Source organism: Dryobates pubescens, chromosome 1 (assembly GCF_014839835.1).
Source record: "Dryobates pubescens isolate bDryPub1 chromosome 1, bDryPub1.pri, whole genome shotgun sequence".
NCBI classification, from domain to species: domain Eukaryota; kingdom Metazoa; phylum Chordata; class Aves; order Piciformes; family Picidae; genus Dryobates; species Dryobates pubescens.
Genome location: NC_071612.1, coordinates 45,205,091 through 45,228,729, shown reverse-complemented (window position 1 = coordinate 45,228,729; position 23,639 = coordinate 45,205,091). Strand labels below are relative to the sequence as shown.

The following is a 23,639-nucleotide window of genomic DNA, read 5'->3' as shown; positions in this document are numbered from 1 at the left end:
TGATTGAAAGGAAATTGTAACTGTACCACACACAAACTGTTATCAAACTCTGCCAAAGCTGGTGCTAAACCATGGCCCTCAGCACCACATCTCTGCAACTCTGAAACTCCTCAAGGGATGGGGATTCAACCGCCTCCCTGTTGAGAGCCCTTTCAGTCAAGAAGTTTCTTTTAATGCCCAACCTAAACCTCCCCTGGTGCAACATGGTTGATTGCTTTGCAGGACCAGGATCTGTATGCTCTCCCCAGGGTGCTTTTTTATAGATTCATAGAAAGGTTTAGGTTGGAAGATCATCTAGTTCTAACCATCCTGCCATGGGCAGAGACACCTTCCACTGGACCAGGCTGCTCAACATCTCATCCAACCTGGCCTTGAACATCTCCAAAGGTAGCACATGCCATGAAATTCTTGCAGCTCAGGGTGATAAGGTACAAGAAAATAATTACAGTAGATTCATAGAATCACAGAATGGTTTGGGTTGGAAGGGACCTTGAAGATCATCTGGTCCTAACCCCCCTGCCATGGGCAGGGACACCTTCTACTACACCAGGTTGCTCAAGACCTCAGCCAACCCGGCTTTAGGAGTAAGAAATAAGTAAGAAGGAAGAAGTGGATATAAAAATGTTGAAATGTGCTTGCACCTTGCCAGGGCAGTGGGATTATTCCTTATCCTGGGCCTTTTTGTTCTACTTTTCAGTTGCTGCGATCATGGCTGTGGGTGGGTTTCTTCTTCTCTGCGTGCTGTTGCCTATCCGAGCCTTACATGGTCAGTGTTCCCACCTGTGCTGGCACCTATTTTTGTGTCCTTCCTCCATGTTTTCTGTGCACAGTCTGCCTCCCCCTCCCCTGCTTGGCTTGGAGATTGTTTTCTCATCTGACCTCTCCTCCAAGCTTGTCTATCTCAACACGGGGAGATAGCATGACCCAAAGCAGAGTTCGTCTCCAGCAAAAGCAGGAGTCCCAGGGGCAAAACCCAGCCCCGCCGTGCTGTGCAGTGATCCATGCAGACACCACCCCAGCCATGTCACGGTGTCAAAACATCAAGTGTGCTGAACATCAGACTCTGTTTCTCGTCTCCAAAAGGGGCTGGGAGAGGGCATTTGTCCCAAGGAAGGACCTGTGAGTGGCAGGGTGTCTGGTGGCATGTGAGCTGCATGTCAGTGAAATGAGCTGTGTCATCGCCATACATCCCCATGTGTGACACACCAGGCAATGACACCATGCTGATTGCCAATGATATGCTCCACCAGCAGTGGACATATCTCTGTGGGCCTCAAGAGCTGTACAGCCATGCTGCATGCTGCCCTATTCTGCCACCGCCTGGGTTGCCTCACCAGTTACTGCTCTCTGGTGCACTCCCCTCTCTTTCTAGCTCACCTAAGGAAGGGTCATTCTCATGTCTGTTGGGTTGACTGGACACCAGCTGAGTTGCTGCTGGAAGGGAAGGTGGTTCAGCTGTAATATGTGCAGACAAAGATCTTCCTAGGGCTCCTAGGAGACTCATGAAATCACCACCCTGTTCAGATGGCTGCTTGAGACTCTTGGAGCACTGAGATGTTGTTGTTAAACTGGGAAGGTTTTGAGGCATAGCCTGGCACAAGGTGTGAAACTCCTTTGCAATGTTATTTGAGGGATGCTGAGGTCTTGCATAGTGGCAGCTAGGCCACGGTGCAGTTCCTGGCTGTGAGACAGGAGCAGTCACCAAGATTGACCGCTTTGGGGTCCTCTAGTGCTGGATTTTTGCTCTGATAGAAGCCCAAAGGCCCTAAAGGAGAAGGCTTTTGGTTTTCTTCCTGCTGGAGCATTTTAAGATTGATTTTTGTAGAATCCTAGAATGGTTTAGGTTGGAAGGGACCTCCAAAGGTCATCCAGTGCAACCCCCTGCAGTCAGCAGGGACATCCTCCAGCAGATCAGGTTGCACAGAGCCTTATCCAGCCTGACCTTGAATATATCCATTTTGGTGACTTTAGAGTCCTTAAAAGCAAAGTGTTGGGCTGCAGGATGTTCTTCAGGTATGTGTGGTCATTCCTGTGAGCCATCAGTTCATCAATGAGTGCACTAAAAGAAAGCTTCCTGGTGCTTCTGTTCTGCCTGTGCCACCAGTGCACAAGTAGTCCCTTACTGGGAGTCATTCTTCAAATATCCTCAGCCAGGCTCCCAAGCAGAGAGTGGCAACAATAGAAAATGCTTCTCAGAGGAGGCAGGGGATGGACTGGATGGCTACGGAGATGAGAGGTGCATAGGGTAAACTTGGCTGATCTGGCAAACACCCTCTGCAAGTGTCCTCCTGAACTGTGAGAGACAAATGGGGCAGCAAGCAGGGAGGGGGATGTGAGAAAACTGACTTTGAAGCATGGACACCATCAGCTGTGCTGTGGGAAGGCACGACAAGCTCTTTAGAGAGATTTATGGAGATCACTTGAGAGGGAGCTTCCTGCAGGAGGGGGAAATGCTTTCTTGTTTAAATTATTTTTAATTGTTCTGGAGGTTGTTTAGGAAAGCAGGGAACCATGCAGAGCCAAGGCAGGGAAAGACTAAAGGCTAAAAATACCTCCAATGGAACTGGGAAACTTCCTTTGTAAGGTGTCCAAATTCATCAGAGGTCAAAGGCAAGGTCACACCATGTGGAGTGGGACAGCAAGAGACTGGGAAAGCATCTGAGAAGACAGTGAGCCTGCAACCCTTGTAAGGAAAGCTGCCCTGCTTCCTCTGGGGCCAGCTGTCTAGTGTATCTCTCACTGAGCTGGAGATCTTAGCTTCTGGTCTCAAGAACTTTTACATCTCTTTTGATCTCTTTCTCTCGGTTATAAGGTTTGGAGAGCAGACAGAAGAATCTAAGGTCTCCCTGGAGCCTTCTCTTCTCCAGGCTGAACAGCCCCACTTCCTTCAGCCTGTCTTCATAGGATAGGTTTTCCAGCCCTCTGATCATCTTTGTGGCCTCCTCTGGACCCACTCCAGCAGGTCCATGTCTCTCCTGTGTTGTAAGTCCCCCAACTGTGTCCTGCCTAGGTTGTGACCAGAGTGGTGGCCTCAATTAGGGAGATGAAAACTCCTTCTCTTGGGCACTCTGTGGGTTTTGGGGATGCCTTGTGTGGCCAAGAGACCACACCCCACCCACCAAGGGCACTGCAAGGTACAGGGTCAGCCACGAAGATCTCCATGGCCCATGGGGAGTGAGCTGCTTCTTTTGCCTCATTTTCTGAAGGGTTTTTCTTCATGAATTGCTTTCTGCCATGCCAGGCAGCCCACATCTCTTTCCCAGCTGGATTCTTCATCTTCCCACCTGTCCTTTGTATATTTTATAAAGCTATATAGGGATCATTTTACAACTTCACTTTTATAATCTGCCCCATCAATATTTTACCAGCTGCCTGCCAATCTGCAAGTAGTTGTTAAATAAGACATGATGCCTTAAGAGTGTTTAATGGCATCTATTTTTTCCCTTCTCTTGATTCTTCTGTTGGAAGAGGTGTGCAAGGAAGAGAACTGCCTTCTAGATACAGAGTCACAGAATGGTAGGGGTTGGAAGGGACCTCCAGAGATCATCCAGTCCAACCTCCCTGCTAGAGTGGGAGCACCCAGGGCAGGTCACACAGGAGCACATTCAGGTGGATTTTGAATATCTTCAGAGAAGGAGACTCTACAACCTCTCTGGGCAGCCTGCTCCAGGGCTCTGTCACCCTCACAGTGCAAAAAGTTTGTCTTTGTGTTCATGTGGAACCTTTTCTGCTCCAGCTTGCGCATATTGTCCCTTGTCCTATGATTGGACATCACTGAGCAGAGCCTGGCTCCATCCTCCCAATACTGCTCTTCACATCTTTATAAACATGAATGAGGTCACCCCTCTGCTCCAAACTAAAGATCCCCAGCTCCCTCAGCCTTTTCTCACAAGGGAGAAAGTGGGACTAATCCATACCAGGAGTAAATGAGTTGAGATTCAGGTGTTCCGTTGCTGAATTAACTCACTGGCTGAGTGTCTCCAGCTCAGTGGGAGATGAAGTGAACATCAGGATATTTATGCTGTTGATGATACAGAAAAGAGAGGGGAAATCTATGGCTTGTGAAATGACAATGGACTGGAGGAGAACTCTTCCATCAGGAGGCTTCTGACTCACAGCTTTTCCACCAAATATAAAGAGCAAATGCACTGACAGAACTGGATGATTTCACAAAGCAGTGGGAGCTATTTCTTTCAAGATGTCTTGCAAAGCCACAATATTTAGATCATTGTATCTGCCAGGAAGGTTTCTGTATTGAGTCAGGGCTGTTAACCTGGAATTGCAGATTATTGTGGGATATAGAAGAGAATCATAGGATGCGCTGGGTTGGAAGGGACCTCTAGAGGTCCTCTTGTCCAACACCCCTGCAATAAACAGGGACATCCCCAACTAGATCAGGCTGCTCAGAGCCCTATCAAGCCTGACCTTGAATGTCTCCAGGGATGGGGCCTCCACCATCTCCCTGGGCAGCCTCTTGCAGTGCTCCACCACCTTCATGGTAAAGAACTTCTTCCTGATGTCCATCCTCAATCTTTAATGCTCCAGTTTGAAACCATTGCCCTTCATCCTCTCCCTACAACCCATTCTAAACAGTCCCTTTCCAGCTCTCCTGTAGGTCCCCTTCAAGTACTGGAAGGCTGTTCTAAGGACTCCCTGGAGCCTTTTCTTCTGCAGTCTGAACAGCCCCAACTCTGTCTTTGTAGGAGAGGTGCTTCAACCCTCTGATCATTTTTGTGGCCCTCCTCTGGACCTGCTCTTTAAGTGTAGTTTGGGAAGAAAGGAGAAAGAACTGCTTGTGTGTGTTGAAGCACCAGAAGATCAAGAAAGGAAGAAGTGTGGTTTGGTTCAAGTCATTGTGTATGTGGCTGGTTTCTCTGGGCACCTTAAGGCAGTAAATGTGCAAAGGGCACAACTGGTTGCAACAGGCAAGGATTCACAGCAAGCTTTGCTGCTGACACCACCTGTGGCTTGACAGCTGAAGCCCACTAGCTGTCATTTCACTGTGGCTTGTCTCATCTAGGCTTGGTTTAATGATGCTTTGGGGTCCCAGATCCTGGTGTTGTCTGCTGATGTGAGGTGGTGCTGCATGTGGTTAGCACGTTTGAGAGAGGGGTGACAGCTGGTGCCAAAGGGTTTGCATGGGCCCCTTGAGTGTGCCTGCCTTTGGCAGAAGGATGAATTCAAACCTCTCTGTGCCTCAAGCCCAGACAATGACTGCTGCAGAAAACTGCTGTGTCTTTGGACAACTTCCAGCAGAAAAAACCACCATGGAACTGCCAGAAGTGGAAACTGGTGCTGGTGCTCATACCTCTATCTGATATACCTACCAGGGGGCGGGAGGGCAGTGTGATAAAGAAAGAGAAGGATCCATTTTCCCCCAAATATGGTGAACACCAAAAATGTGCCTTGCAAAGAATCTTTCTCTCAAGCTTTCTGTGTACACAGTGCTTAGTGTTTGAGTGAATTAGGCAGGATCTCATCTCGGTGGCGGGGGTGGGGGGGGTTACTGTGCTGCTAGAGCAAAGCAAGAAACAGGCAGATAACTGAGCCATGTCTTTGGGCACCTTGCTGCCACCTTTGTGCGTTTCACATTTGAGGTGTGGTGGTCCCAGCTTAGTTGTTGTTGCTATCAAGCCCTGAATGGACAACCTGGCTGTTTATTAAGTGCAACCCATTTATCTCCCTGCTTGTCCCCCAACACTGCCTGTCAACCCTCCCCACCTTGTCTTCTGCACCTTGTCTTGGTCCATTCTCCTGCACTTGCACAACCTTTGCAGTCTGCTTTTTTTCCTCCTCTCCTCTTGGCACAGGTCACACCTTCTCCCCAAGGTAAGCTTCCATTCCTGTTCCCCTTCCTCACAGCAGCCCTGGGAGCTCTTCTTTGCTCTTCCCCTCCTCACCCCTCTGGTGGCCAGCTCTGCAGCAGAGTGTCCACCCCATTGCATTGGGGCATTTGTTTGTGCTCGTGAGTGTTTCACAATCTGAATGCCAAAATCCTCTAGCCAAAAGGCTGCTTGGCCCCTTGCATGCAGGCAGACAGCAGTTCCCTCTAATAGGACTTCACGCTGAGGGCATGTTTCATGCAGATGCCTGTTAGTGCCTCCTCCTAACTGCAGTTTTGTTTCTGCTAATTGTGCGCTGCGCCTTGCTGCGAGTGAGACTGGAGTGCTCACCCCACCCCCATCTCAAAGGTCGTGGGCAAGGAAAAGAGAAGACTCCCAAGTTTCTCAGCTTTTAGTGGCTTCTTGGCAACCCAGGGCTTTCTTTGAGGTGTGCTGGCTGCTGATCCCGCTGTGCACTGGCTGCCTTGCAAGTGTCTCTTGCAGTGTTTGCACTCTACCAAGCAGTGTCTCTCTGTCTCAAGTCCATGCAGTTAGCTTGAAGGGTGAGCCAGTTCCTGTATCCACTTATTGTAGACTGTTGTAGAATCAGAATGGCTTGGGTTAGAAGGGGCCTTAAAGATCATCTAGTTCTAACCCACACCTCCTACTAGACCATGTTGTTCAAGGCCCTGTCCAACCTGGCTCTGAACACTTCCAGGCTTGGAGACTCCACAACTTCTCTGCACAACCTGTTCCTGTGCCTTACCACCTTCATGGTGAAGAATTTCTTCCAAAGGTCTAATCTCAATCAAGCTCCTTCCAGTTTGAAGCCATTGCCTCTCGTCCCGTCACTCCATGACTTTGTAAAAAGTCCCTCTCCAGCTATTCTGGAGGCCCCTTGGACAGACTGACATATACATGTGCCTCCTGCATACCTCACCCCATATTTTTCCATGTGTCTGTGTGTGAACATAGCGGTTTTCTTTGCCTGTGCAGTCACCCTGCTGCTTCTTACATCATCGTGTAAGGGAAGCTGGACTCAGAAGTGCCTCTGGATCAGCTAGTTAATGGAAGGTTGGAAGGGATCTTCAAGATCATCTAGTTCCAACCTCCTGCCATGGGCAGGGACACCTTCCACTAGATCAGGTTGCTCAAGGCCTCATCCAACCTGGCCTTAAACACCTCCAAGGAGGAATCACCTAGAAAAACAGAGACAAGAATGAGAGAGGAGTCAGGGAAGAGCAGCCCAAGACTAGTGGGAAGATGCCCTGGGGCAGATGTAACTCCCACCTCTGTGGTTGCAATTCCATGTTAGGCTTCAGAAGGATTCTTGAAGTCTGTGGCTGCTGAGCAGAGGGGATTGCAGTTAAGCTAGCTCCCTTGTGTAAAGACAGAAGGTGTGCAGGAAACCCCACCAGAGCCAGGAATGCACAGAAGAGACCCTTGAAGGCAGCAGGTTTGGGGGTCTTATAAGCCATTATTTTGCATGTGTGTAATGTGTAAGTCATGGAATCATTAGGGTTGGAAAAGACCTCTATGATCATCAAGTCCAGCTGTCCAGCACTACCATGGCCATTAAACCATGTCCCATAGTGCCATGTCTACAACATGATTTCTTGAACACCTCCAGGGCTGGTGACCAGGGATGGTGCCCTGATCCCTGGGCAGCCTGTTCCAATGCCTGGCCACTCTTGCAGCAAAGAAATTTTTCCTAATCTCTGACTTGAACCTCCCCTGGCACATTTTCAGGCCCTTTTCTCCTTCTATCACCTGATACTAGGGAGAAGAGATCAACCCTCACCTGGCTCCAACCTCCTTTCAAGAAGCCGTAGAGACCAATGTTGTCTCTCCCCACCTCAGGCTCCTCTTCTCCAGGCTAAACAAACCCAGTTCCCTCATCTGCTCCTCACCAGCCTTGTTCTCCAGACCCACCACCATCTTCCTGGCCCTTCTCAGGACCCGCTCCAGCCCCTAGAGCTCTGTCTTGTAGTGAGGGCCCCAAAACTGAACCCAGGACTCAAGGTGTGGCCTGGTGCTTACCCAAGACTGTTTCTAAAGTATCCAAATGTAAAGTCCTGTGCAAATGCCCAGTGGAAGAAGGGGAGCATGCAACCCATACAACAGTGCCTGCAAAAGCTCTGTGGCCCAAGAGGCCTTGCTTCTGCCTTTCCAATGCTCCATCCCATTCCCCTTCCATCATCCTTCCTGTCCTTGCTTTAATTTTTTTGTTCTTAGTGACTGCTGAATTAGCTCTGTGGGAGAGTGGAGTTGTTGAGCAGCATCTGTGGGATTTGGTGGCACAAGACCAATTGCAACTCAGTTGGGCCTTAGGCCCCAAATCCCCTTATGGAAATTGCAAGTGGTTTGATGAGCTAAAACTGGGACAGCAGCGACAGAGCCACTGGAGAGGGTGGCTTCGTGGCTGCTCTGGGGCTGTGTGTGACTGGAAGGGAAGAGCAGGGCTTCTGCCCCAGCAGAGACACAAACACCGTTCTGGATTTTCTCTTGTTCCAGGCGATGTGGCTATAGCAAGGCTAAGCAAGATCCAGAAGAAGAAAAGATGCATTTTCATAATGGCCACAGTGAGTAAAGATCCAGCATGTTGGGGTGGTTTTGGCTCCCTGTGGTAATGAGAAACACAACTGAGAGGAGGTTGAATACATAAATAAATAAATGTGTGTTGCTTTGCTGCTAATTCCCAAAAAATTGCTTGTTCTGTCATTCAAAAGTGTCCAGCTGCCCCTGCTCTAAGCCCTATGGAGAACTGAGCCTTGGACCAGCCCTCCTTTGTCAGCAGCTCTCCACACCTATATGCTTGGAGCAGATCTCTCTAGTGAGCCATTGGGTTCTGTCCCTCTGCTTTGCTGTGTGACCCAAAGTGCCATCAATTTTGCCTGGATGGCCACAAAGACTCTGTGTTTTCCTGTCCAGAATACACATTGGAAATCCTTGCTCCACTCCAGCCAGCTTTGCGGACCGAGCTCACAGCTGCTCTTTGTCTTGGATATCTCTGCAGAAGTGTGAGGAATGCTCCTCAGGAAGCTTTCAGAAATGTTGTGTTAATGCCCTCACAGACAAAAAAACCCTCTGCAAGGGTGCTAGAAAATCCATCTTATGGTCACTACCAGTCTTCCAGTACATCCAGAGCCACTGATTGAAAAGCCTGCCTTCATTAAGTGCTGTGAGATCTGGGGATGGGTAGCAGTCAGGTGCCTTTTGAATAATGAAATGGTTGTGGTTGGAAAAGACTTTTAAAATCATCTAGTCCAACTACTCTCTAACTCTACCAAGGCCCTCAGCATCACATCTCTACCTCTCTGAAACACCTGAAGGGACAGGGATTCAACCACCTCTCTGGGCAGCCTGTGCCAGACTTTTGAGAACCCTTCCAGTCAAGAAGCTTCTTCTAAGATCCAACCTGAACCTTACCTGGTGCAATTTGAGGCCATTTCCTCTCCTTCTTCACTTGTTCCTAGGGAGATGGGACCAAAACTGCCCTGACTTCAACCTCCTTTCAGGGAGTTGTAGAGAGCAATAAGGTTTCCCCTCAGGCTCCTCTTCTCCAGACTAAACAACCCCAGTTCCCTCAGCTGCTCCTTAACAGCCCTGTTCTCCAGACACTTCACCAGCTTCATTACCCTTCTCTGGACCTGCTCCAGCACCTCAATGTTCTTATAGTGAGGGCCCCACAACTGACCCCAGGACTCAAGTTGTGACCTCCCCAGTGCTGAGTGTAGGGGGACAATCACTTCCCTGGTTCTGCTAGTTGCACTATTGCTAATCCAGTCCAGGATGGAAAGGGGTGGAGAAAGCAAACACATCTTCAGTGACACTGAAATTTCCATTACTGCAGTGTAATGAAGGCAGCAGGAAGCAAATCAATTAAGAGACATTGTAATGTCCCTGTCTCGTTAGACTGATGAGCAGTTCTTGCTGGGAGTAGCCTTAATCATTGTCAAAACAAACTTAGAACAGGGATAATGAAAATACTTTTTCCTCTCTCAAGTCCTGGAGGCAAAGCCTAGTGTTATATATTTCCACTGATACAACCCACAGGCTTTGTACTCCAAAGGTTCATGTATTGCATCAGATTGGAAGGGAGCCTCAAAGGGCATCTTGTCCAACCCCTCTGCACTCAGCAGGGACACCTCTAACTAGAGCAGGCTGACCAGGGATATATTCAGTCTGATCTTGGATGTCTCCAGGGATGGGGCCTCAATCACATCCCTGGGTAACCTGTTGCAGTATTTCATCACTCTCATTGTAAAGAGCTTCCTCCTGATGTCCAACCTAAATCTCCCCTGCTCCAGTTTCAAACCATTACCCCTCATCCTATCACCACAGGCCCTTCTAAACAGTCCCTCCCCAGCCTTCCAGTAGGTCCCATTCAGATACTGAAATGTAGCCCTGAAGTCTCCCCAGAGTTCATTTACATCTCAGTCGCTGGTTCTGCAATAATGTGGCTGAGTGATTATCTGATGCAGGACTGCTAGGGTATAATTTGTTGCAGCTCTCCATCACCCTCCTTCCCCCTGCCCATCCAGCTTGACTTGTAAACTATTCTTTTAACATTTGGCTTTTTGTGCTTTGCCTCCTGCTGTACCCTTTCCAGATCTGGAAAGAAATCCTTTTGCACAACCTGTAATCACTCACTGAATGGTAGGGGTTGGAAGGGACTTCCAAGGATCATCTAGTTCAACTCCCCCTGCCAGAGCAGGATGACCCAGGGCAGGTCACATAGGAACACATCCAGAGGGGTCCTGAAAGTCTCCAGAGAAGGAGACTCCACAGCCTCTCTGGGCAGCCTGCTCCAGGGCTCCAGCACCCTCCCTGTGAAGAAGTTTCTCCTGATGTTGAAGAGAAACAAGACCCTGGCCCGGCCCATAAGGTAGCACCAAGAGGGTTTTCAGTTTCCTTGTTTGCTTTCCTGAATACAATGACTGGTGTCACAGAAACTAAACATCACTGCCCAAGAACACTCCTCGTTTGTTCCCACCAGACTGGCTTTCCCTGCTGCTGTGTTTCCCAGCAAAGTGGAGTGCAAGGGATAGGAGCGTGTGCTGCCCATCTTCTCTCATGCCGCCTGCCTGTAACTGTCTTCATTTGTGTTTGCAGTTAAGCTGCCAGGAGTGAGGACTTATATCGATCCCCACACCTATGAGGACCCTAACCAAGCTGTCCACGAGTTTGCGAAGGAGATTGAAGCGTCATGCATCACCATTGAGAGAGTTATTGGAGCTGGTATGGAAATGCAGCGCATCAGCATGGGGTGTTGGCTTTCCTAACACTTCAGGGCTGTGCAATGTTTGTGCTGTTAGGTAACCTTCAAGGGATAGAACTGTGCAAGTCATAGATTCATGGAATGGTTTAGGTTGGAAGCAACATTGAAGATCATCCAGTTCCAACCCTGCTGCCATGGGCAGGGACACCTTCCCCTAGACCAGGTTGCCCAAAGCCTTGTCCAGCCTGGCCTTGAACACCTCCAGGGAGGGGGAATCCACAACCTCCCTGGGCAACCTGTTCCAGTGTCTCACCACCCTCACTGTCAAGAATTCCTTTCTAATATCCAGTCTAAATTATATCATCCTAGAATCACAGGATGGTTGGGATTGGAAGGCACCTCCAAAGATCATGCAGTCCAATATCCCTGCAGTCACAAGGAGCATACTCCACCAGATCAGGTTGTTCAGAGCCTCGTCCAGCCTCACCTTGAATATCTCCAAGGATGGGGCCTAAACTACCTCCCTGGCACCCTGCTGAAGTGTTCCAGTACACTCATAGTGCAGAACTTGTTCCTAACATCTAATCTAAATCTGCTCTTCCCTCATTTCAAACCTCTGCCCCTCATCCTGTCACTGCAGGCCTTTGGAAACAGCCTCTCTGCAGCCTTGTAGGTGATGTGCCAGAACTCATTCTTCCAGTAGACAAAAACGTGAAATGAGTAAGCAGTCCTATGGAATCTAGAGGAGAGCTCTTTGAATCTGGGAAAATTACACTTTTCCTCCTACTTTTCTTGTGCTTAGGAATTGCTTAGCTTGTTGTAGGCTGGTTGCTTGAGATGGTTCACAGATTGCATTGGGTTGGAATGAACCCTTAAAGGTCATCTTGTCCAACCCCCCTGTGGTCAGCTGGGGTGCCTCCACCTAGATCAGGCTGCCCAGGGTCACATCAAGTCTGATCTTGTGATGTTCAACTTTCCCCATGCATGAGTGTGGGACAGCCCTGTGTGCTTTTGGTCACCTATGTCTAGGGTCTGGGCTGCACTCTGTAGGTGACTATGTGCAATGTGTGCTTTTGAGGTGCTGTCATCTTCTGCTGTCTCATTTTTCTCTGCAGGTGAATTTGGAGAGGTCTGCAGCGGGCGGCTGAAGCTGCAGGGGAAGCGTGAGTTCCCTGTGGCTATCAAAACCCTGAAGGTGGGCTACACAGAGAAACAGAGGAGAGATTTCTTGGGAGAGGCAAGCATCATGGGGCAGTTTGACCACCCCAACATCATCCACCTGGAAGGTGTTGTCACAAAAAGTAAGTACAAGCTGCTGTGGACTTCTGACCTTGGATGATGGGAGAATTGGTTAGGGGAGGAAGACTTGGGGAATGAGACCATGAGATGTTCATGCTGAGAGTTACAGAATCATAGAGTGGTCTGGGTTGGAAGGAACCCCCAAAAGTCATCTAGTCCAACTTCCTCTGCAGTAAGAAGGGGCATCCTCAACTAGATCAGGTTGCCCTGTCGAGTCTCACCTTGAATATCTCCAGCTGGGGCTCAGACTATGAGAGTTGGGGGTGTTCAGCATGGAGAAGAGAAAGCTCCAGGGAGACCTTGGAGCCGCCTTCCAGTACCTGAAGGGGGCCTACAAGAAAGCTGGCAAGGGATAATTTACAAAGGCTTGTAGTGACAGGACAAGAGGCAGTGGCTTTGAGCTGGGAGAGGTGAGATTTAGACTGGAGATTAGGAAGGAATTCTTCCCAGTGAGGGTGATGAGGTACTGGAAGAGTTTGCTCAGGAAGGCTGTGGATGCCTCCTTCCTGGAGGTGTTCAAGGCCAAGTTGGAAGAGGCCTTTAGCAACCTGGTCTAATGGGAGGTGCCCCTGCCCATGGCAGGGGTTTGGAACTGGATTATCTTCAAGGTTCCTTCCAACCCAAACCATTCTATGAAACAACCTTTATGACTCCCAAACTCTGCTGCTGTCTTGAAGTCTTGTTTAGCTTCTTCTCTTCAGTGTTTTAGTCACCAACCTCCTGTAGTTTCACATCTTTAGGGCAAAATGTGCTTGCTGAATCATAATTCTACTTTGGAAGTAAATTAAGCTAAATTCAATTAGGCCATTTTTAATTCTGAAGGAGAAGATCCGCACTGGGGCTTCATATCATTTAACTACCCTACTTCAAAGGCACACCTCAGTTAATTTAGATTAATTGTCTTCATTGTCCCTGTTCAGACAAGCCCTTGGCTATTTCTGCTTTACAAAGGTAAGGACACTCCTGTCTTCATAGACTCATAAGATAGTTTTTGGCTGGAAAAGCCCTTCCAGATCATCCAGTCCGACCATTCTCTAACTCTGCAAAGGCTGGTGCTAGGCCATGGCCCTCAGCACCACATCTCTGCCTCTTTGAAACACCTCCAGGGATGGAGATTCAACTACCTCCCTGGGCAGCCTGTTCCAGGCTTTGAGAGCCCCTTCAGTGAAAGGAGCTTTTTTTCCTTCTCCTATTGCCAGACCCCCAAGGCTGTCACATCCCCCTTGGTTGCACTGATAAGCATGCATGTTGCATTGGCACATTGATATGAATGACACCTACACATGTTTTATGGCCCTGTGATACCAGCAGGAGGAAGCCCTGCTGACAGGGAGAATCAACCCAGTGCTTCAGAAGACCTAAGGTTTCCTTTTAATTTACTTTGCTGAAAGCTGCTCTATTGGTGTCTTTATTTCCATGTTCTTGGATAGGGGGCTAATTTATTTCACAATGGCTGCCAGCCTGCAGCAGCTGGATAATGAAACACAAGTGCCAGAAATCTGGTTTGCTTTTCACAGAATCACAGAATGGTTTGGGTTGGAAGGGATGTCAAGGATCATCTAAACTCTCTGCCATGGGCAGGGACATCTTCCCTCATTTTCCCTCCCCTCCCGCAATGAAAAGCAGGACTCTGAAGGGGGTTCCCCACAGTGGTGGCATAATGAGATGCCAGTCTTGCTGCAGCACTGCCTTGAAGTGTCAGAGATAAGGGGCCCTGTGCTACAGAGGAGGTTTAGTGGGTATTAGCAAAAAAAAAATAAAAGGAAAAAAGAGATATACCTGGGATTTCCTTTCCCTGCCTATCCACTGACATGCCAGGGGAGGGTTAGGTTGGAGATTAGGAAAGATTTTTTCCTACAAGAGTGGTCAGGCATTGGAACAAGCTGCCCAGGGAGGTGGTGGAGTCACCATCCTTGGAGGTGTTCAAGAACCATGTGGCCAAGGCACTTGGGAACATGGTTTAATGGCTGTGGTGGTGGTGGGTTGATGGTTAGACTCAATGATCTTGGAAGTGTTTTCCAAGCCAAACAGTTCTATGATTCTGTGTTTGCTAACCTATATTGATATTACCTGAACTCCTTTCTCCTGCATACAGCCCATGTTGTGTGCAAACAGATGGCTGTCATCCTTAAAGATAGGGCTCATTATTTTCTTTAGGGCTCAGTGCTGTATTTCCTGTCCCCAAGGTGCATGTCTCCTATCAAAAGCAACGCTTGTGGCAAGCTTTGGCCCCGGTGGTAGCTACGATACTTTAAGTGCAGGAGCAGTGCAGGTCCCTCTCACTGCAAAGGTAGTGTCTGCACAGCAATCAGTGTTTTGATTGGCAAGTTTACAATTATCTTCGTTATATAGGCAATTAAGCAGTAAATTAGGTGAATAGTTAAAATAAGGGGAAAGTGGGCAGATGAAGATCAATCTAAATGGCAGAACATGTGCCAAGCTGAGGAGCAGTTACCTCCACATGCGTGTTCCACCACGTGGCAGCTCTCGTCGATCCTGTCTACAAAAGACGTTGATAGTGCCCCTCACAAATAATTGACAGCTCCTCTTCTGTCGGTGCTTGGTGCCAGCTCATGGAAATTGCTTTAAATAAAGAATAATTTGCATGTTGTTCTAAGATTTGATTGAATTTGCAAGGGCTGGAGCGCACCGCGTTAATTATTGCTGTGTCACTGTGGCAAGCTAGCGAGAAATTAGATCTAAAACCCCACCAAAAACTCCATATAATTACCACCAAAATGAGTCAGGCATGAAAATTAATCAAATGTATTTGGAAAAAAAAAACCCATGATTATCCCTGTCAACAATAGGAGACCAGGTCTTCTCCTGAGAATGTTTTTTGGATTTCCACCTCATGCTCATCCCACATTTAACATACCTTTGTACTGTGATATGGCTCTCAGCACCACATCTCTGCCTCTCTTTGAAGCACCTCCAGGGATGAGGGGTTCAGTCACCTCTCTGGGCATCCTGTTTCAGTCTTTGAGAACCCTTAAGTTAAGAATTTCTTTCTAATGTCCAAACTAAATCTCCCCTCGTGCAACTTGAGCACATTTCCTTTCCTCTTATCACCTGGTACTAGGTACTCTCTTGTAGAGAGTGAGAAGGTCTCCCATCAGCCTCCTTTTCTCCAGGCTGAACAACTCCTTTTCTTCCTTCCATATGTTCTTACAGGAGTAGTCTCATGGGATTACTTGAATTACAAGGGACGTAATCTCGAGGTGAGGAGAAAGTTCTTCACTGAGAGAGTTATTGGCCATTGGAATGTGCTGCCCAGGGAGGTGGTGGAGTCACCATCCCTGGAGGTGTTCAAGAGGGGATTGGACGTGGCACTTGGTGCCATGGTTTAGCCATGAGGTCTGTGGTGACAGGTTGGACTTGATGATCTTTGAGATCTCTTCCAACCTTGGTGATTCTGTGATTCTGTGATCCCATCCTTTCCTGGTCTTGGGTTTGATGGCTACCACTGAGGCATATATTTCAGATCACCTCAGTTTCTCCTGTTTGTAAATTCATAGGCTCATAGAATGGTTTAGGTTGGAAGGGACCTAGAAGATCATCTAGTTCCAACCACCTTGCCATGGACAGGGACACTTTCCACTAAACCACATTGCTCAAGGCTTTTCCAGCCTGGACTTGAACACCTACAGGGAGGGGGGCATCCACAATTTCCCTGGGCAACCTGTTCCAGTACTCCACCACCCTCATGGTGCAGAACTCATTCCTAACATTCAATCTAAATCTCCTCTTCTGTCATTTCAAAACATTGCTCCTCATCTTGTCACTGCAGGCTTTTGGGAGCAATCCCTTTGCAACCTTCTTGTAGCCCCCTTCAGGTACTGGAAGGCTGCTATTAGGCCTTCCCAGAGCTTTCTCCTCTCCAAGCTGAACAACCCCAGCTCCCTCAACCTGTCCTCATATTAGAGGTGCTCCAACCCCCTGATCATTTTCATGGCCCTCCTCTGGACCCACTCCATAAGGTCCATGTCCTCCCTGTGTTGAAGGCTCCAGAGCTGGACACAGCACTCCAGATGAGGTCTTAACAGAGCAGAGAGGTTGCCTGGGTTCAACTTGCAATCTCTTCCTCAAACATCACCTAAACACTCTCAGGCTTGGAACACTGCCCATAATACAGGCTTACTGTTTCATCTCCTCCTCCTCAATTCCCCTCTGTCTATTTTGGCAAACCCCATGGTCATCTTCTGGTACAGCAGCATCTTGGAGTACGTGTCCTCTTCCAGGGCTGCCTCTTGCCATTCAGATGCAGTATGAAAAGACTTGTTTATTGCTCATGGGTTTGATGTAAATTGCTAACAAACTTGTACACTTTTCCTCTTCCAGGCAAACCAGTAATGATAGTGACTGAGTACATGGAGAATGGCTCTCTGGATACATTTTTAAAGGTAACACTCAGACCCCTCTGCCAGAGGACCTTGGTTACACTTTGGAGTTCTTTGCACATGCTTAACGTCAATAAAAATGGTTGCTGGGTTCTGCTCCAGCTGTTGATGCTGTCTGGAGGCAGGAGTAGCTCAGCTGTCTGATCTGTGTTTATACAGTGTCATGAGGGACCTGGTGCATGCACTGAGCAGGACCTGGTGTGTGCACTGAGCAGGACCTGGTGCGTGCACTGGTACAAAGAGATAAGAATAAATTGGAGAGGATGATGGTTCTTTTAGAAGGCAATCTGGAGCATGAAAATGATTAACTGAACCTGCAAACTCTGGTGTGTCTCAAGAGCATACCCACATTGATCATGGCAAACAGCAGACTTGTCAGAGTCTTTCCAGGAAACCTAAGTGAAGGGAGAATAAGGGAAGTGGTTAGAAATCATAGAACCATAGAATCACTTTGGTTGAGAAAGACCTTTCAGATCATCCAGTCCAACCATTCTCTAACTCTACCAAGGCTGGTGCTAGACCATGGCCCTCAGCACCACATCTCTGCCTCTTTGAAACACCTTCAGGGATGGGGGAGTTCAACCATCTCCCTGGGCAGCCTGTTCCAGGCTTTGAGAACCCTTTCAGCCAAGAAGTTTATTCCAATATGCAGCCTAAACCTCCCTTGGCATAATTTCAGTTGATTTCTTCTCTGATCAGCTGATGCTAGGGAGAAGAGACCAAACCCCACCTCACTGCAACCTCCTTTCAGGGAGCTGTGGAGACCAGTGAGGTCTCCTCTCAGCCTCCTCTTCTCCAGACTAAACACCCCCAGTTCCCTCAGCTGCTGCTCACTATCCCTGTTCTCCAGACCCTTCACCAGATTTGTTGCCCTTCTATGGACCTGCTCCAGCATCTCAATGCCCTTATTGTAGTGAGGCCAGGTCTCAGGGTGTGACATCACCAGCGCTGAGTACAGGGGCACAGTCATTTCCCTGGTCCTGCTGATCACACTAATGCAGTATGGCAGCATGGAGAACCTCTGCTACCAAATATTGACATGTAGACCCCTGCAGGAAGGGTTTAGGGGGAAATTCTTTCCAGTGGGCGTGGTGAGATGCTGGAACAGGTTGCTCAGGGAGGTTGTGGATGTCCCCTTGTGGGAGGTGTTCAAGACCAGGTTGGATGAGGCCTTGAGCAGCTTGGTCTAGTGAAAGGTGTCCCTGCCCATGGCAGGGGAGTTGGAACTGGATGATCTTGAAGGTCCCTTCCAATATAAACCATTCTATGAATCAATGATTTCTACGCAACTTGGTGCCATGCAGTTAGGTGACTCAGAGCCATCCCACCCCAATCTCTTTATAGAGATGCCTCCAGGTGTTGAGCCCCAGGCACATAGCTCAGTCACCAGTAGAACACAGCTCACTCCTTGATCTCCAGTAGCGTATTTCCTTAGCCTTCTCTCTTGAGATCCTCATCTAAGCAGCGAAACTTTGCAAAGCTTCACAGCCAGAGCAGGAGGGTAATGAATGATTAATGTCCCTAGTTTCCTTACCTGGAGACTTGCCTTTGCACTTGGATTCCTGCAGAGGCAGTGCTGCTGGTGCTGAGTCCCTGCTGATGAAATGCCTGCTTCCCTCCGCAGAAGAACGACGGACAGTTCACGGTCATCCAGCTGGTGGGGATGCTGCGAGGCATTGCGTCGGGAATGAAGTACCTGTCTGACATGGGCTACGTGCACAGGGACCTGGCTGCCAGGAATATCCTCATCAACAGCAACTTAGTCTGCAAGGTGTCAGACTTTGGCCTCTCCAGAGTGCTAGAAGATGACCCCGAAGCGGCCTACACAACCAGGGTGAGTTCTGAGCTTGCTGATCTGACTGAGCTCGAGAAATCCATATTCCCTCCTACATTTGGGTATTCAGACTCCCTAGCAAAGAGACTTCTGCAAGTCCAGAACCAATAAACATTGCACAAGGGGAGTTAGCAGTTAGCCATTGTCACATTCATTTTGCCAGTGGTGGTTTGGGGTGTGGGTGGCCAAATAAGACTGAATTTAACTAGCAACTTCTGTGTTCAGAGAATCATAGAATCATAACATGGCTCAGGTTGGAAAGGGCCTCAGAGATCACCTACTTCCCCCCCCCTCTGCTGTGAGCAGGGAGCCTGTCAACTAGACTTGGCTGTTCAAGGCTTCATCCAACCTGGTTTTGAACACCTCCAGGGAGGAGGCATCTCCAACCTCCCTGGGAAACCTGTTCCAGGGTCTCACCACCCTTGTACAGAAGAACTTCTTCCTAAGATCCAGTCTAACCCTATTCTCCCTCAGCTTCAAACCATTCCCTCTTGTCCTGTCTCTAGACACCATGAGGAAAAGTCCCTCTGCAGCCTTCCTGTAGAATCCCTTCAGGTAGTGGCAGGCAGCTCTAAGTTCTCCCCAGAGTCTTCTCTTCTCCAGCAGAGGTGCTCCAGCCCTTGGATCATCTTTGTGACCCCCTCTGGACTCACTCCAACAGCTCTGTGTCCTTCTGCTGGGGACACCAGAGCTGGATGCAGTATTGAAGTCTCAGCAGAACAGAGCAAAGGGGCTGAATCCCCTCTCTTGCCCTGCTGGCCACACTCCTCTTGATGCACTCCGGCCCATGGCTGCCTGAGGGGCACTGCTGGCTCATGGTGAGCTTCTCATCAACCAACACCCCCAAGTCTTCAGGGCTGCTCTCAAACCAAGTTCATTTCGGACACTTGAGCCAAAATAGCAAACTTGGCAAAGGTGCCACACTCCAAACTCTATCTATTCTGTCCTTTTAGATTAAACCAAAGGGAGGAAAGAGAATCATAGAATCTTAGAATCATGGAATCACAGAATCATTAAGGTTGGAAAAGACCTGTAAGATCATGGAGTCTAACCATAACCCAGTTACCATAACCATTAAACTATATCCTGAAGTGCCACATCCACATGCTTCTTGAGCACCTCCAAGGATGGTGGTTCCACCACCTCCCTGGCCAGCCTATTCCAATGCTTGACCACTATTGCAGCGAAGTTTTACCTAATGTCCATTCTAAATGGCTCCTGGCACAGCTTAAGCCCTTTTCCTCTCACCTTTGTTTATGCACCCATGCAGAGATCTAAGCCACGGTCTTCTGGACACTTGGACCCCTTTAAACCATGGGTAAGTGTGTAGTGCCCCTTGCAAATGACACTGTTGAAAGTAATTTCCACCAGCCTGAGAAAGAGCAGCTCCAGCCTCAGTGCTCTGCCCCTTTCCATCCTTGGTCCATTCCTTGGAGTCAGCCTTCATGCCCAGCATGACCCCAGCACTGTGGAGAACAGCTGGGCAGGAGCCCTACTCGGCAGCACAGGCTCAAAGAGTGCCTTCACTCTTCATGACAGTGATTGGCATGCCTCGACGTGTCCTGTTAGTGTGTTTGTCCAAGAGCATTGTTTTACTGGTAACAGGAGCTCTCTGGGTTGCCTTCCCAGTTCCTGTGGAGGTCTGGGAAGGCCCTTTCAGCTCTTGGCAGTCACAGCCCTGTGATGGGACTCGGCACACAGCCGGAGCAGAACCACCCTGCTGGCTGGAGGGCTCTTGGCCATCCCTGCTGCAGCAGACTGCTATCTCCTAATTGGCACTGCTGAGGATCTGGCTCCTCACTTAAGGCATGTGCTGATAAGCCTGTGAAGAAATAATTCCTGGGAGATGGCACCTTTTCCACTTTGCTTTGAAAATGAGTTCCAAATGCTGCCTTTTCCCCCATAACAAACACTGTCAGGGGGCACTAAGGGAGACCTTCCAATATTTAGCTCAGTGCTGAGAGGAAAGGGACATCACAGGGAAATGTATTCTGATACAAATCAAGGGAGACAACTCTTTGAAGCCAGTGAGAAAAGTATTCCTTCATCCAAACTCCCTTTTCCCTCCCCTCTTCCTTCTCAGAGCTGGTCTGAAGTTTAATTTCTGAAATGGTAGAAAAGAGGGGAAAGGAAGAAGCAGGACAGCAAAGCACATTTGACAGCTGTGGCATCGTTTCCAGTCCCACAGCAGAAGCCAAGCAGGATGGTGCTTACACCCCCAGATTTATGTGCCTGCTCTGCAGAGCTCTCTGCAGGATCTATAGGCTGGGTGAGGAGGGACTTGGAGAGGAATGAGAGCTGGGCCCAGGCCAACCTCATGAAATTCAACAAGGCCAAATGTGAGGTCTTGCACCTGGGTCAGTGCTATCCCAAGCCAGGCTGGGCAAGGAGTCGCTCGAGAGCAGTCTGGAGGAGAAGGACATGGGGGTGTCAGCTGATGACAAACTCACCATGAGCCAGCAATGGTCACTGGCAGCCCAGTCTGCTCTGCTCTGTGGAGACCCCACCTGCAGCACTGTATCCAGTTCTGGTGCCCCCAGCACAGGAAGGACATGGAGCTGCTGAAGCAGGTCCAGAGGAGGCCACAAAAAGGATCAGAGAGGTGGAGAACCTACCCCCATAGGACAGGCTGAGAGTGTTTGGGCTGTTCAGCCTGGAGAAGAGAAGGCTCTAGGGAGACCTTAGAGCAACCTTCCAGTGCCTGAAGAGGACTACAGGAAAGCTGGCGATGGACTTTTGACAAGGGCTTGGAGTGACAGGATGAGAGGCAATGGCTTTGAGCTGGAAGAGGGAAGATTGAGACTGGAGATTAGGAAGAAATTCTTGAGAGTGAAGGTAGTGAGACACTGGAACAGGTTGCCCAGGGAGGCTGTGGATGCCCCCTCCCTGAAGGTGTTCAGGACCAAGTTGGCTGAGGCATTAAGCAACCTGGTCTAGTGAAAGGTCCCTCCTGCCCATGTTGTGGGGGGTGGAACTGGATGATTTTGAAGGTCCCTTCCAACCCAAACCATTCTGTGAATCCATAATCAGGACTGCATTCAGTGTAAAAGGAACAAGAAAGGAGCATTACTTTTGCAGCAATTTGCATGAGCCCCTCCTCAGATCAAAGCCTTCCTCAGCTGCAGAGCTGTCTGTGCCTCCCCCGCTGGCTCTCCAGGATGCAGGAAATGTATTCCCTTACCAATCCCTGCCACGTAATTGAGATGTTGATCCTACACATGCCCCAGCATTCCAGCGATAAACCTTCAGGACAGCCAATTAGTAGGCAGCCTACAAATGCTTATGGGCTGAGCTAATGTGGAAAGGGCCCCTGTGCTGTCAACCAGATTTACTTCAGAATCCAACGTCTCTTTCCAGACTGAAAATCCACACATTCACAGCTTCACAGATTGCACTGAGTTGGAAGGGACCCTCAGAGGTCATCTTGTCCAACCTCCTGCAGGCAGCAGGGACACCTCCAACTAGAGCAGGCTGCCCAGGGACACATCCAGTCTGATCTTGAATGTCTCCAGGGCTGGGGGCCTCAAATAATGTGTATTTCACCAGTCCCATTGTGCTGAGCTTCCTCCTGATGTCCAACCTAAATCTCCCCTGCTCCAGTTTCGAACCACTTCCCCTCATCCTATCATCACAAGCCCTTTCAAACAGTCACGTCCTTATGTGCCCTTAAGGGTGATGGTTTGTTCTCATTTCCATGGTGGTGAGACCCTGGCACAGGTTGCCCAGAGAGGTGGTATATGCCCAATCCCTGGAAACATTCCAGGTCAAGTTAGATGGGGCTCTGAGCAAACTTAGCTGTTTGAAGAACACACACTGATGCTTTTTGTGGCCTCCTCTGGACCCACTCCAGTCCAGACTCAGCTACATGTCCTTCTTGTGCTTCTTGTGGGCACCAGAACTGGACACTGCTGCAGGTGGGGTCTCAGCAGAGCAGAGGGGCAGAATCCCCTCCCTGCCCTGCTGCTCTCACTGCTTTGGATGCAGCCCAACACAGGGCTGCCTCCTGGGCTGCCAGTGACCATTGCTGGCTCATGGTGAGTTTGACACCAACTGACACCCCCAAGTCCTTCTCCTCCAGATTGCTCTCGAGCCACTCCTCATCAAGCCTGGATTTGTGCTTGGGATAGCTCTGATCCAGGTGCAGGACCTTGCACTTGGCCTTGATGGAATTCATGGGCCCAGCTCTCAATCCTCTCCAAGTCCACTTCCCTCCAGTGTGTCAACCACTTCTCACAGCTTGATGGCATCTCAGACCTGCTGAGAATGCCTCAACCCCACTGCCCATGTCTCTAACAGAGATGTTAAACAGAATTGCTCCCTGAAGGATGCCACTCATCACTGGTTTCCCTTTGGACATCGAGCCATTGACAACAGCTCTCTGAGTGCAGCCATCCAGCCAATTCCTTATCCAGCCAGTGGTCACCCCTCAAATTCATGCTTTTCCAGTTTGGTGACCAGGATGTCATGTTTGCACAAACTGAGGTGTTTGTTCTTAATTGCAGAAGTTTTCCTGAAAGGGGAGGATGATTGGACATGAAAAGTGACAAATGGCTTGTCTGGAGTTGAGCAGGTAGCCACACAGCATCTCCTTTAACTGTGTGCCCACGAGAAGGCCTCTGTTGGTGGAGTGATGTTCGCTCTCATGAGGTGGGCTGACACACATGAGGACACTTGAGTGTCTTCATCAAAAACCTTGCAGAGTGATGCAGGAAGATAGCTCCTGAGGATGTTAATGGAATTGCAGGGGGAATTGCATATTAGGGACATTGTGGATGCCCATTCCCTGAGGTGTTCAAGGCCTTGAGCAACCTGGTCTAGAGGGAGGTGTCCCTGCCCATGGCAGGGGGTTTCAAACAAGATGATCTTGCAGGTCCCTTCCAGCCCAAGCCATTTTATGATTCCATGTCTATGATTCCATGGCCCTGCTGACTATGGGATGGGTGGGCTAGATGACTTTTAAAGGTCTCTTCCAACCCAAACTCTTATATGATGTTCAAGAAATGTTTGGACATGGCACTTTGGAACATGGTTTAATGGTGGTGTTAGGTCAGTGGTTGGACTTG

The 23,639-nt window shown here is 49.1% G+C and overlaps 1 protein-coding gene across 9 annotated transcripts in view; it reads left to right on the top strand.

Moving 5' to 3' along the window:
- EPHA5 (EPH receptor A5) overlaps positions 1-23,639 on the top strand; it is a 218,403-nt gene that overhangs the window by 173,735 nt on the left and 21,029 nt on the right. For 6 of the 9 annotated variants that reach the window (XM_054164854.1, XM_054164841.1, XM_054164822.1 and 3 more), the window contains 6 exons: positions 698-766; positions 8,337-8,404; positions 10,938-11,063; positions 12,159-12,344; positions 16,684-16,745; positions 18,367-18,576. In XM_054164854.1, the coding sequence (XP_054020829.1) occupies positions 698-766; positions 8,337-8,404; positions 10,938-11,063; positions 12,159-12,344; positions 16,684-16,745; positions 18,367-18,576 (721 nt within the window). The remainder of the gene's footprint in view (positions 1-697; positions 767-8,336; positions 8,405-10,937; positions 11,064-12,158; positions 12,345-16,683; positions 16,746-18,366; positions 18,577-23,639) is intronic. The other 3 variants (XM_054164860.1, XM_054164834.1, XM_054164827.1) reach the window with 1 other exon arrangement.